The sequence below is a fragment of the Culex pipiens genome, chromosome 2 (assembly GCF_016801865.2).
Source record: "Culex pipiens pallens isolate TS chromosome 2, TS_CPP_V2, whole genome shotgun sequence".
NCBI lineage: Eukaryota > Metazoa > Arthropoda > Insecta > Diptera > Culicidae > Culex > Culex pipiens.
The window spans coordinates 216,158,501-216,173,706 of record NC_068938.1 but is presented as its reverse complement, the minus strand read 5'-3'; the positions used below and the strand labels follow the sequence as shown (position 1 = coordinate 216,173,706).

The following is a 15,206-nucleotide window of genomic DNA, read 5'->3' as shown; positions in this document are numbered from 1 at the left end:
TCACTGAGATTAGATTTCTGATAAAAAACAAAAATAGTGGTTTCCGAGTAGATTCAAACTCGTTCCCTTTGAATCGCTAGTCAGACACCTTACCCCAACACAACGCTGGGTTGTCTTCGGAACGGCGCAAGAATTCAACGACCACCAATTTCTCAAATTATTCACTTTAGAGCTCACACATTGAAACTTTTGAATATCTTTTTGATGTTGCAATCAATCAACACAAAGTGCAGTTTTTTGTTTGTTTTATTTATCAACTTTTTCAGTGTTTCAGATACAGATTTTTTTTTTCAAGGGGAAATCCGCTCACTAGTTTGTTTTAGTTGAGCAACTCTCTTTCTCTTTCATCTTAATACTATCGTTTTTGAGAAATTTTCAACAAAAAAGTTAAGTTTTTATCTTAGTTTCGCAAGCAATGTTTTTGTCTGTAACTGTCCTCGTGTTGAGTTTGAGGTTATGTTCACTTTGAGATTCAAAATTAGGAAATAATCAGCGTGATAATCAAAGATTCTGTTCAGTTTATAGTAAGACTTGTTGTTAGTGTAGTTTAGTGTAGTGTAGTTTTTTGGTCTAGAATGAAAAACACTTCCGTCCCGCTCTCTCCCGCTCTTACCTCGCCACCCCCTTCTTACAGCGTGTGGTAGTTCCGCTCGGTGCGGGCCTTGTAGAACTTCCAGAGGACGAGCGCGATCGCGAGGGAACCGTACGCGAGGATCATTCCGCCGACGAAGGAGTACCCGTCGAAGCGCTTGCAGTGCGGAACCGGTCCGGGGGCGGGCGCCGGCGTGGTGGTCGTTACCGGAGATGGGGATGGAGAGGGGGGAGCGGCCGTTGTGGTGGTCGTGTTGTCCGGAACTGGGGTTGGCGACGGAGCAGGTGTTGGGGCTGTCGTTGTGGTTGTGTTGTTGTCCGGAACTGGCGTGGGTTTCACCGTTGTGGAGGTTGTTGTTGTTGTCGACGGCGTTGTGGTGGTAGTGTTGTTATCCGGGGTCGGCTTGGGGGTGGTCGTTGTTGTGGTGTTGTCAGGAGCGACCTGGGGATCAGAGGGATTTCATGAATTAGTTGACGCTTTTTGCTTGAAGATTGACAAACTTACCGTTGTAGTGTTCTTATCGTCAATTACAGCGGGAGTTGTTGATGTTGGATCAGACGGTACTGAAAAAAGATTAATAATGTATAATATGTATTAAATAAAAGACATTATTTATGGCTCAAAACACAAATAAAAGTAGCACTTATACTGCAGAATCACAAATGTATTTTCACGAATAAAATTATAACGATTTTGAATGAATGATTCAGTGAAATTTGTTTAGTTCACAGAATCCTCACTGCAGTAAACGCAACGCAGCATGGCTGGCCGCTTCGATTTGTGTTTTGCATTTCGAGTGTACTCAAAACAAACAAAACAAAGATTATCATAGGAAATTTTATGATTTACAATTTTGTGGAGCAGACCAAAGCTGTACAACTTGATCTACCAAAGTTAAATGCGAATAATTTTTGTATGTATGTATGTTTTTCACCAACTTCAGCCGCTCAAAATTAGCACAGATGCTTTAAATAACCCAAAAAAAGAGTTTTCTTTTTGTGGAACAGTAGGGACATGTTTTCTGGGCACCTTATGGCAGACGAAAGCCAATGCTCAGCGATTGAATTACATACCTCAGATCAGGGGCGCCGACTCTGGGGGGGCACGGTACTTTTTGCCCCCCCCTAAAATTTGGCTGGGGGGGCAGCCCATACATTGTGCCCCCCCAGAAATTTTGGAAGAAAAATGTTCTTATATCAAATATAAAAAAAAGGAAATAATTAAAAATAATAATTAAAACTTAAATGGAACATTGTTTGTACACACGGATAGAATTCTTGTAAGCGAATCCGTAAAATAGTTCAGAAACATTTGTTGTTTTCGAAATCGCTGAAATTTTTTGAACGAAATCGTTTACAATTTTCTGGATTTAGATGCTTTTTTTCTAAATCGACAACGTTTTATCAATACCACTGTGCTCTCTAGGAAAATCAGTAAGCTTAGTACAAGAGCACAGAGGCATCGGTGAATGATTTGAGAGATGTCGTCAACATAGATTTTACGGATTTGCTCATAAGATTTCTATCTGTGCATGTTGTTCCAAAAACAAAACCAATGTACTTTTCCCATAGCACTTCATCTACAATCAAACTTACGCAAACTCTTGCGAAAACAATAATCAAGTTTTCAAACGCAACAGTCTGCGATTTGCCATTGTAGATTAGGATTTAGCGAATATAAACTGAAACACTTTTCAAAACGGTCATTTGTTGACTACTTTACATTTACAAAAATGCTAATAAATTCGATAATTTTTTGGGTTATTTTAGAAAGGATTTGAAAAGATTTACATATAAATTTACCATTTTTAGCCAAAAAATACAATTGTTTCAAAAAAAGTAAATTTTTGAAAACTAGAGCACCGCTTTAATGAGAAACCGACAAATTAAAACCTAATCTGAGACAATTCCACATTATAATCTAAAAAAAAACAAATGTATCGCCTTCTGCAATTAATGATCGATTAAAGAAAAATAAAAAGGCAGTAGAAATTTTAACTGCACCCTCAAAAAATATGCCTAAAAATCGGGGAGTAGAGAATAATACTAAAAATATAACATTTTCAGGAAATCAGCATTTTTTGGGAATTTATTGGGAATCCATTTTAAAACGTGTTTGTTCGTATTCTTAAATTCTAAAACTCTAAAATTCTGAAATTCTGAAATTATAGAACTCTAAAATTCTAAAACTCTAAAACTCTAAAATTCTAAAATTCTAAAATTCTAAAATTCTAAAATTCTAAAATTCTAAAATTCTAAAATTCTAAAATTCTAAAATTCTCAAATCCTAAAATTCTAAAATTCTAAAATTCTAAAATTCTAAAATTCTAAAATTCTAAAATTCTAAAATTCTAAAATTCTAAAATTCTAAAATTCTAAGATTCCTAAATTCCTAAATTCTTAAATTCTTAAATTCTTAAATTCTTAAACTCTTAAATTCTTAAATTCTTAAATTCTTAAATTCTTAAATTCTTAAATTCTTAAATTCTTAAATTCTTAAATTCTTAAATTCTTAAATTCTTAAATTCTTAAATTCTTAAATTCTTAAATTCTTAAATTCTTAAATTCTTAAATTCTTAAATTCTTAAATTCTTAAATTCTTAAATTCTTAAATTCTTAAATTCTTAAATTCTTAAATTCTTAAATTCTTAAATTCTTAAATTCTTAAATTCTTAAATTCTTAAATTCTTAAATTCTTAAATTCTTAAATTCTTAAATTCTTAAATTCTTAAATTCTTAAATTCTTAAATTCTTAAATTCTTAAATTCTTAAATTCTTAAATTCTTAAATTCTTAAATTCTTAAATTCTTAAATTCTTAAATTCTTAAATTCTTAAATTCTTAAATTCTTAAATTCTTAAATTCTTAAATTCTTAAATTCTTAAATTCTTAAATTCTTAAATTCTTAAATTCTTAAATTCTTAAATTCTTAAATTCTTAAATTCTTAAATTCTTAAATTCTTAAATTCTTAAATTCTTAAATTCTTAAATTCTTAAATTCTTAAATTCTTAAATTCTTAAATTCTTAAATTCTTAAATTCTTAAATTCTTAAATTCTTAAATTCTTAAATTCTTAAATTCTTAAATTCTTAAATTCTTAAATTCTTAAATTCTTAAATTCTTAAATTCTTAAATTCTTAAATTCTTAAATTCTTAAATTCTTAAATTCTTAAATTCTTAAATTCTTAAATTCTTAAATTCTTAAATTCTTGAATTCTTAAATTCTTAAATTCTTAAATTCTTAAATTCTTAAATTCTTAAATTCTCAAATTCTTAAATTCTTAAAAAATTATTTGATGCATCATTAGTTTTAAATTTTCGATTTTTTTAAACATCGAATTTTATTGTTATTTCTAAATTTTTGATTGTTCAAATTTCTGAATACCTGCTTTTGATTTCTTAACATTTTCAAGCCATGAGTTTTTTTAACCCTAGAATTTTTTATACTATTATTTTTTAAAATTTTGTAATATTGAATTTTTTGTATCTGTTATTTTTTTTTCTGAATTGCAGATTTGAAAAATGGGTGTTTTTTTAAATGTGTAGTTGTATTTTTAAATTTCTGAAGATCTAAATTTTTGCTTTTTACTTTTGTTTTTATTTTTAGAATATTTGTATTGTTGAATTTCTAAATATCTGATTATTTTTATTATTGACTGTTGCCGTAAACTGGGGTGACTTTGATAGCCCGGGGTGACTTTGATAGGTTTTTCAAATGCCCGTCAAATTAATATCTAAACATTTTTGAGAATTTTGAGCATGTATAAGCATTAAGGGATAGCTTATTACCGAACATATATGCAAAAATATTACTGTTACATTGGATGTATCAAAATTAGCGGCCAAATCAAATTTCTATCAATGTCACCCCGGGCTATCAAAGTCGCCCCAGTTTACGGTACTTCTAGAAAATAAGTGAGAATATGCCAATGAGAAGGAATTCGCCTTCCAAACATATAAAAAATTCCCCCTAATTAACATTCTCAATCACGTTTTAATAAATTATTATTTTCTAAAAAAAATGATTCCGGATGAAAAAAATCGTATCACATCGTAATAAAATAATTAAAATTTGTGATGTACAAGAAACTTTAACATCTAATCGCCACTCTTACCTATCGATTTCGGAAAACAACCGTACCCCCCCAACATTTTGGACTAGTCGGCGCCCCTGCCTCAGATATATGCTTAAGGGGTTACATACATGTAAATCGGCAAAAATGTCAAAATGTCTAAACATTTTTTTGTTATTTGTTTTCAGGGTATTAAAATGCACATTTAATCTCGAAGGTTTTTTCCCTTCTCTTGCCATATCCTTTGTTAGAATATCCAATTACATCAAAAAGAACTAAACTACAAATTATAGTTGAAAGGAACTCCAAAACTCTATTGGGTCATAAGAAATACGAAATTGTGAATTGATTTTTTACTGATAAAATGACGGAGACAAAAACTTTAAATAAAATTTGTACCAGCCTAATGATTTTCCTGCGTTTAAAATCATATTTAGCATATTTGCGATTGATCAACAATATTGTTTTTTTTAGGAATCCCGGAATTACTGCAAAAAGATTTTTTTTTCGACAAATTTTTTTTTTGCCAATATTTACTTTGATATTTTGAAAACTAAAGATTACAAAACATCTAGGCAGGTGTAAAATGCGTTTTAAAACACTTTTTTTTCATTCGAATGTCAATACCATGGTTTGTAATCTCAATTTTTATTTTTTTTTTATTCGTTCGCCCCCCACCCTCGACTTTGGCCAGAGACGAGAAACATAAACTTCAAAAAATATTTGCAACGGCCTAATTTCAAAATCAGGCTTCGTCATGCACACGGAATATGTCTTGAGAGTTTTTAGCTAAGCTTCATATGAAAATAAAAAGCTTGAATCTGCTGTATAAATTCCATATTTCTTCTGTGCCTCCGCCACATGATTTCTAGAGTTTTTTTTTTTTTTTTTTGAGAAGGTCCTATAAGCTAATGTGTTTTATATGTTTATAGGACCTATTAAAAAATAATCCTATATTAATTTGGTCTTTATCATGTCGAATTCGGAGACATTTTTTAGTACCGTAAGTCATATTTTTAAAGCTTAAATGAAATTCATTGTAAACTTTTAAATAAACCATGTAAATTTATGCAGTTAAGGCGCTAGGTATAATTCCTGGTCGGCCATTTAGCGGCCATGTTTGTTTTAGAAAAACATTCAAATCTTGATTCAGAATGTATCAATCAAAAAATGTTTTTCTTTGTGTTATTTGTAGAAGCATTTTACATATGGTGATTAATTTGTCTATTCAATTTACTATTTCTGGACCCTGAATTCAGAACCATCATTCACATACACTGTCCCAAGAGTGAATGACACCATCTTTGACCTTAATTTTAGAAGATATCCGTATCCGTTAGTAATATTACTAAAAAAATATATTTTCATATTTTCGTAAACAGAAACTGTACACTAGGGTGCCCAGAATATGGGACTTTTTCTCAAAACCTCGCTCCACAAGCTGAATATTGTTCCTTGAGCTATTTTAGGACTCTGGGCCAAATATGAGCAAAATCGGTCAACATTTACCCATTGATATTCGAAGGTGAAATTTGTATGGGAAAAATCGAAAAAATGTATGGAAAATCCAAATTTCTTACGGATTGGTTTGCAGGGTACGCTACGTCCATCCAAATATCCCCAAAAGTGAGATTCTCTTTGAACATTTAATGCTCTACAACTTTGTAGAACAAACCAAAGCTGTAAAACTCGATCCAAAAAAGTTATTATCGATTCAAAAAAGTCATTTTTGTATGAAAAACATTTTTTTCACCAACTTTAGGCTCGGGTATCAATGGGTTAACATCAACCAATTTTGCTCAAAATTTGCAGATGCTTAAAATAACTCAATAAACTGTTTTCCGCTTGTGGAGCAGGGGTCATTTTTTCTGGGCACCCTACTGTACACTCGAGTGATAATAGGGGTGACCAAAGTATGGCCCGCGGGCCAAACGCTGCCCGTGAGGTTATTTTTTTGGCCCACGGACCCATTTTGAATGATCATGTAAAACGGCGCTTTGACTAATCTGTAATGCGATTTAATAATTCTTAAAAAAATAAGTTTAAATTTATGTTTTTTTCCGTTAATAAAACTATAATGATTCATCCATGCTTAAACCCCCGATAATACAACAAAAAAAAAAAATTGTTGAAAATCAATTTATTGAATGCATGAATGTGATAGTTGATATGTGACTATAATTTCGTAAAAAAATTATAAACCATTTTTGGAATGAGCTTAACGTTTACAATTGACTTAACCCTGTACAACCCAACCCCGCCTTTAGACGGGCTTTGATTTAAAAAATCGCCAAAAATCAATTTTTCAACCAATTTTTGATCTTTAAAAAGCATTGGAAAGAAGAACTCTTAAAATTTTAGAAAATTTATGGGTTGGAAGTTTTACTTGTTTAATGTGACTTCGCCAATGTTTTTAAAAATGTCATTTTTTTAGGGGTCAACTTTGGCTGTGTTTTTTACTAACATTTCCTATACTTTAAGTAAAAAGAAGTATGCAGTATTTTTTCTAGTGCCTCAGACTATGCCTCTACGCATTTATTTACAATTTAAATGATAATGGTGCAATTTTATAGCAGAATATGTGAAAAACATGCAAAAAATTGAAAAAGTTACTGTTAAAACATGAAAAAAAATAGATAGGCAAGATGTAATGATAGGAGGTGGTAGACTAGGCCAAATACTACCGAAAACAAACATAAACTTAACAAGATAAATGCAAATTAAAATACTAAAAATTAAACAAGAAAAAGATAAAACAAGAGAAGTAAAGTTTTTCGTAGAACAAAAGTTGCTCAAAATGACCTCCAGAACACGGGAAAAATAAAAATATTCGAAAAGAAATTTGGGCAGTAGAGGGTTAAGTAGATTTTAACTGTAAAGATAGCAAAACATAAAAATTCCCAATAAATTTAAAAGTTATAATGCAAACTTATTTTGCACTTAGAAGCCTTCCACCTCGGGATTTGAACTCCTGACATTTGAAATATGTATAAAAAAAAATATTAAAAAATTTAGTTAAAAAAACAAGAGTATTCAATTTAATATTTTTTTCGTTCATTTTCATTATAATTGAAAAATAACGATTGGTTGATTGCCTATTAAATTACCAAAAGATTTTTCTCACTATTTAACTATCGCCATTTTGGCCACCATCTTGGATTTAAAAATTCTAAATCACTTTTGTGTAATTCAAGATCATCAATCAAAAATCATACGGCGAAAAATTTCGAAGGCTCGATTATCCGAAGTGATTTTTTTCCACGGATTTCGGATAATCGAGGCTGGATACAGGTGATTGTGTAGGGTTTTACTTCTTAAATCTTTATTAAGATATTTTTAAGCCCCTGATTTCTTAGGAAAAAAATTAAATAAGGTGAGAGGAGGGAAAACATGCCTTTTTAAATAAATTTGTATTGGGCATGGAAAATATAAAAAATCCTGAGTATTATTTTTACAGTCCAGACTCGATTTTACTTCGGATAATCGAATCACGAAAACAATTTTTTTCGTTGTCTATTTTTTTATTGTCGAGCTTAAGGACCACAGCTTAAGGTCGCAGAACTCGAATTTGATGTTTAAAACAAGAAAAAAAAAAGTTTGTGATTCGATTATTCGAAGTCCTATAGAAACCTTTGGATAATCGAAACATCGGATAATGGAGGCTTCAGATAATGGAGTCTGGACTGTATTTGATTTAACCAATGGAAATAATCCGAATTGCAACCACGAGACCATTAACCTGCCTTCCAGATAGGCTAAATTAGTTATTCAAACCATGCTCTTGAAGCTTCTGTTCGGAGCGGAATATTGATCCAGAGAAAGTGTGTTGGTAGTCCCCACTAAACCACGTCATTTCTACTGCAAGTCAACTTTGGTTGGTTAGCCTCCTTCCAGTCGACTCTTCAACCACCCACAAACTTCCCGTTAGTGTTCGATTCCAGGAATCGCCATCACTAATCCCAACCTTTTAGTAGTGTGGGATGGGGAGGGGGGGAACTCTTATCAGGTTTATTTCCAATGTCATCACATTCTGAGAAAAAAGCCGGCCCCTGTCCAACTCTATTTCTCTCATTCAATGTGTGCACCAGTTGGAAAACAACAATCTTGCCAACTATTACGTGCATTTAGTGCGCGCCTCTCTCTCTCTCTCTCTCCCCCTCTCTAAAGTGCAAACCAAAGCGAAATAGTATCGCATCGGAAAGTGATAAATCAGCTCAAACAGCACAACATGAAAACTATCGAACGAGTGAACTAATACAACGAACATTGCAAAGAGACGAGTCGGTGTTCGTCGTCGTCGCAGAATTGATAAAGTGGCAAATAAAGAATCTCTTTGCAGCCAGTAGTGTGTAAATTGCGCGAGTACACACGGTTATGCGTGGCGCTTGGTGACCTTTCACGGGCAGGGGAAATTCACGGTCACGGCGGCACAAAAGTGTGTTGAACAGATGGTTGCATTTTAAAAATCAATTTAAAAAAAATAAGTATAGCTCACATTTCTCTAAGTTTATCAACTTGTTTCAATTTCTACAGTTCGTACTCTTGCTCTCTCGAGCAAACGAGAGCAAAGCAGAGATAACATCGAAAAAAGAGAGAAACTCGTTTGGTCAATGTTTTGCCCTGCAATCTGTTATTATGAAATTATCGTAACTCAGAGATGTTTTGAGCGAGCAAAACCAGATTTGAATGTTGAGCAGTTGAAAATATATATTTAAACTCGCTCAGAACAAATTAAAAAAAATCTGGGATACAGAAAGCTCTAAACTTGTTATTGCTACCAAATTTATCGCTAAAAATTGGTCAATACGTCTATAATATTGACATAAAGCATTTTAATAGCTTATATGCTCAATTTGGCAATAAATCAAAAGTGACTTCCCCATACAAACTCGTATGGAAAATGTGATTAGTATTTAATTATTTAATTTATAATACATACTTTTTCCCGATTTTTTCAGAAACTGAAATAATAGGTATTTCTAATCTAAAGAATGATTTCAAACAAAAAACTCTTCATAAAAAATCATTATTAACCATCGAAAAAAATACTAAATCAAACTATTGACAATTTTCTTTGAAAACAGCAACTTATCACAAATGCCTTAAAAAAAAAATAAAAAAATGGGAGCATTAATTATTTGATTCAGAGTAGAAACATAAACAATTAGTGTTTGAAAAATTAACCAAATGCCTAACAATACTACAATTTAAATGTTTATTTTTAAAATTGGCAATCGAATAGTTTTTTTTTTATATTTCGTTTCAACTGGAAATGGCAAATAGTTAAAGATAACTGAATTTAAAATTGTATTCTTAATTTATTTTAAATTTATTAAAAATATTAAATATTATTTTTTTATATATTTTATTTTTTTAAATGGTTTTTAAAATATATAAACCAAGTTTTCTTGCATTTGCAGCAGCTTTGATGTCTTGTTTTTTATTGCATTTTCAATTTTTATGTTCATGATTTTAATTTTTTTTTTCATTCAACATGGACGAACAACGATTGGATTTTATTCAATATTTAAGTTTTCCGTTTACTGGAAGTCATGCTTTATCTATAGATTCACCAATACTCCCATAAAAGTTCAAGGGAAACATTTGGAAATAAATATTTCAAATGACTTAGTGAATTTACATTTAAAAATGCTTATTGACTCTATTCTTAAAATAATTGTTTGCTCTTGGTTTTATAAACAAAAATGAATGAAAATCTTTTGATTCATAAAAAATGTAACGAAAATCTGTGTCAAAAGCCTCCAACATTAATAAGGTTTTTTAATGTCTTACAGAGATTTTTCATTATCAAATAAATTGAAATAGTGAAAGTAACCTTCCATTTTAAGTAAGTTACTAAAGAAGAATTGAGTGAATTTAATTTGAAAATTGTGCAAAATATTACACTCAAACCCCGATGGTTTGACACCAACTATTGTCAAACGAACTTTCCACTTTTTAGTTTGACACCCCTTTACACGGAGTTCACACACACTACCAAACGTTTGTTTTGAAAGTGTGTGTGAGCGCCGTGTAAAAAGTGACAGTTCGTCACTTTTTAGTTTAACTTTGACCAACCAACGGGTACAAAGTAAAAAAGTGTCAAACGAAAAAGTGACCAACCACCGGGGGTTGAGTGTACAGCATTATTCAAGAGTTAGAAAATAATATTTAACAAGTATGCTTGGGTTTCCCGACTTTTTCCGACTTTTTGACAAAAAATCACAAATTCCCGACTTTTCCCAATTTTTAGCGGATTTTTTCGAATTCCCGACTATTTCTTAACTTTCCCGATTTTCCGACTTGAGTGGCCACCCTGATATAATGTAAGACAAGGTTGCCATACCTTCAATATTTTTCTACAAGATTAAATTGAGAGAATCAAGGAAATTAAATATATGACAAAAATTCAATCATAAATTTACAATATTAATTTTTTTTAAGCTTTCCGTGACATCGTGACTAATCAGTCAACCCTTTATCACAAGCCAACATGGTGCTCACATCGCTCACCCCCTTCGATGGCGAAATTGCGTTTCTAAAGCTGAAAAGATTTGCATATGTTGCTGGCTGCTGCAGCACACAATACCACCGTCAAACTAATAATATGTGTGTCAAGTTTGTGTGCGGGAAGAAAGTTCCCCGGGAGATGATTCATCGTGGCTCCTTCCTGCCTTGAACCTCTACGAAAAAATAAACCCACGATGCCCACTTTACCCTTGACACCATGCCCCACCCAAGTAACCGCGAGGCACTAAATAGCGGCATTAAATCAGCATTATATTGGCATTTAATACCAGCAAATAATGCTTCAAAACATTAAATCAGCACTTTTCCCTTGAGAAATATTTCAAGTGGCGCACAGTGATGCCGATTTAATGCCTCACCGAAAGCTCGAACAAAAAAAACTGCTTTATCGACGTCAAGGCTGGGGGAAAAAAAGGACAGCTAGCTGCTCCACACACTTGGTGGTGGGCCTCCTTTGTTTTTTTTCTCCTGTTGCGTGTCATGTGTGAGTGTGACACTTTGATGTTATTCTTGCATTTTTCTCGTCGATCTCCAGGATGCGCGCCAGCCAACTGATGTATACTGAAATGGGTGTTTGTTTTGAAAGTTTTGATCGATGTGGTTGATGCATCGAACTTTAATTTAGACTTTCTTTCTGCTGTTTCGAGTTTCCGTTGTCATTTCGTTGGACGGAAATTATCGATTATCACTCAGCAAATTGCGGCCAGCCAGTCAAGTACAATTAATTACGGGTTAAAAGGGACAAGCACTGGCTAACGGCTAACGGTCCACGTTTGACAAAATTACACAAAGTGTATCAGACTTCCGGAAAGCAGCTTTTTGCTTGCGAGAAAAGTCATTCAATTTACCAGAGAACTTTTGATAATGTCCTTTGTGATATGGGCATATGTTTTGAAAAAATTGGCTTAATAACAGGCTGCAGTTTTCCACAAAAAAAATAAACAAAAAAACACTTCAGTCAGCGGGAATTGAACACAGTTCACGCAAAAATAAAACTGTTGCACACTGGGGGAAATGCGCCTTAGCCCGCACGCTTATTGAAACAGTATAACGGGAGAAGGATAAAAGTCAATAAGAGCGTGACTGGCTGAAATGTTTCCCGTATGGATGGGTTACTTTGTTGATAAACATCAAATGCTTTGAAGCACATTTTCAAGGTCGTAAATGGTGATTTAATGCTAGTTGTAATGCTGCAAAGTTTTGGTACTTTGAGGCATTCGCAAAGCTTATTTACTACTTCAAAGCATTCGAATGCTGATTTAGTACTGAATAAATACTTCAATTTAGTGCTTGTGGTTACTTGGGCACTTTCCTACTTCCTACCACCTACGACTCTGATCCCTCAGCTGACAGCTGACAAAGGTAAACAAAAACAAGCGATAAACAATGGATTAAGGGGCGGACACTCACCTGCCGCCGCCGCTTGGTCGGTTCCCCACGCCACGGTGGCCATCATCAGGCAGGACACGCCAACGACCAGTGCAAACCTCGACGGAGTCATCGTTGCTTTTGCTCCAAGATCGGATAACTTCCTTTTATCACCTCGTCCTTCTCTCCTCTTCCTCCTAGTTTGGCTCTGTCTTCAGAAGTAAAAAAAAAACGATGATGGTCGGGCAGTCGCCGGAAATCGATCGATCGATTGCAGTAGGCCTAATTCCCCCTGGATTTCTTTTGTTCTATGCCGTGTTGTGACGGTGGTTTCGCGGAAATCCAAGGTGGCGTTGACGCGTATGGTCTAAACGTGTCCAGGCTACTGGGACCAGATGTGAGAGGCTCGTAATTGATTGTTAATTACGACGACGACGGCGATGATGACGATGGTGACGAGAGGGTTCTTTTGCGTGTAGCACTCTTATTTCTTCCTCGATTTGACTCCCGCACACGAATGACGGCGAGTTTTGTGTCGTTCTTTTTTGTTCTGCCTATTCTGCCTGCCTTGCTGCACTGTACCTGGCAGTGTTGGCAAGCGACCGGTTGTTACAGGTTGTTAATCAGTCATAGAGTCGAAACTGGTTACCTAAACTGGCTTTTTAGACTGCCATTTTGTTTTTAATCCCATTAACATTCTTAAAACTCTTTCGGTACATGAATGGGTTTACCTATTTTATGAATACATAGAAAACTTCATTCAAAAGCCGATATAAAGCATTGCTCGCTTAAACTGTAATATGTTTGGCATCACTTCTGAGTATTATCTTCTGTCACATTAGTCGGTATTGCAGATGTGAAATAACTGTGAAGTCGTTGCTGAAGGGCACAAACAGTTAAAAACCACGTTTGTTGCATACAGAACAGCGATTTTCTATTTGAGTTTTTAAATGTTACGTTTTGTTCAGAAAGAAGCTGAGTATTTTTTTTTTAAAGACACGTGAAGGTGAATCTGAACAGTAAATGTCCAAATAAATAGAGTCATTTGGTTTTGTTGAGTGTCTGCAATTGCACTATGCAACTGGTCACCGTACTGTATCACCTTAACTATTCTATGGCGCTTAATTAGGTACTAAAGCCCTATGTAAATTTTTATGTACAACGGTAAAAAACACGATTAAAAACCATTTCTGATCACTTTTTTTCATTTTAATGCAAACAAATTTTTTGACAGGACAACATTTTTTCTATGGATCAACTATGGTCCCCTTGGAACGAGCTGTCAAGTAGGAGCTTTTCTGTCAAGAAGGACCGCGAGGTTAATTTTTCAAAATTGATTTAAAAATCCATTTTAAACTCTTTGTGGTCGTACAAAGGGTCATTGTACTCAGAAAAATAAGCTTTATCGCTGTAAACAATAATATCATTTTAGGACCCAATTTACCAAATTTTTCATATTGACTAATCAATCAATTTTAACTAAAATTTAGGGTTTCGTTCAAACGACAGTTGTATGCATACGTGTTTTTATGTTCTGTTTTTAATAAATTCCACTATGAAATCCGAACAAACCTGCACACAGGTAATTTAACCCTGTAACGCCCATGGTTGCACCAGAGCATCATTATTTTTTTACTTCAAATTGACATTTCTCGAAAATTATAGAATGAAATGAACTCATTCTTCCTGCACAGTGTTATTTAGGATATTTACTGCCTCAAATTCAAGTCTTATCAAGTTTGGTCAAGTTTGTAAAACATGGCAAGGAAAAATTTAAAAAATCTCGATTTTGCTCTGAGCGGGAAAGGGGTAAACTAAAGTATAATTTTAAATTTGTGTCTTTGATAGGAATGAAACTTTGTCTAGATGTTAAAAGAAGCCATTTTGCATCATCGTTTTTTTCTATTCAAGGCTTCATACAATTTGCGGGCTGGTCATACAAAATGGGCTACAAATACACATATTCGAAAATCTGTATCTTGAGAAGGGATTTTCTGATCGATTTGGTGTCTTCGGCAAAATTGTACGTTATGGTTGGGACTTTTCAGAAAAATAGGTACACGAAAAAAACCTCGAATTTTTATTCGGCTTTTTATCCCTAAAAGTTGAATTCCCAAAATAAGAATTTTTGAAGACACTAAAAATGCACTTTTTACGCTAGAGTTGCTTAATCTTAAAAACTGTCAAACCAAATATCAAAATTCATTTTAAGATTTAAAATCAAATTTGCAATAGAAAATTACTTCTTCGAGTTTTTAACAAAGGGCACCATTTTAGAGTAGCACCGGTGAAATTTTTCAAAAAAATGTTTTTTTTTTTTTTTTTTTTTTTTTTGGGAGGGTGGTCCAGCCGCACATCGTTGATGTTGAAACCTCTAAACTGGGCCCTCGTCCTGTCACGTCCGTCAGAAGTCTTGTCGTACATTACAACTAGAATCAGATCTGCCAATGAATTAGTACACTTCGACCAAATAAACACTGACGCTGTATGGATCTGAATCTAGAATAAATGCACAGTTGTGTGTTATTCATAAGTCCAACTTATTCAATTATTCATTTAAGTCCAAATATTCATTTGCTAACTACTTTGGATTGAAAATCTAAATTTTAATCTAAAATCCTCTAAACTTAATGTTCAAAACTAAACG

At 33.3% G+C, this 15,206-nt stretch overlaps 1 protein-coding gene across 1 annotated transcript; it reads right to left on the bottom strand.

Annotated features, from left to right (window-relative positions):
- Nucleotides 1–334: 334 nt before the first annotated feature.
- LOC120431050 (adipocyte plasma membrane-associated protein Hemomucin) lies at nt 335–13,082 on the bottom strand. Its single transcript, XM_039596204.2, has 3 exons — nt 12,602–13,082; nt 1,097–1,155; nt 335–1,033 (listed from the first exon to the last, which is right to left on the bottom strand). The coding sequence occupies exons 1-3, from the start codon at nt 12,690–12,692 to the stop codon at nt 629–631; spliced, it is 555 nt and encodes a 184-aa protein (XP_039452138.1). The 5' UTR covers nt 12,693–13,082; the 3' UTR covers nt 335–628.
- Between the last annotated feature and the right edge of the window lie 2,124 nt (nt 13,083–15,206).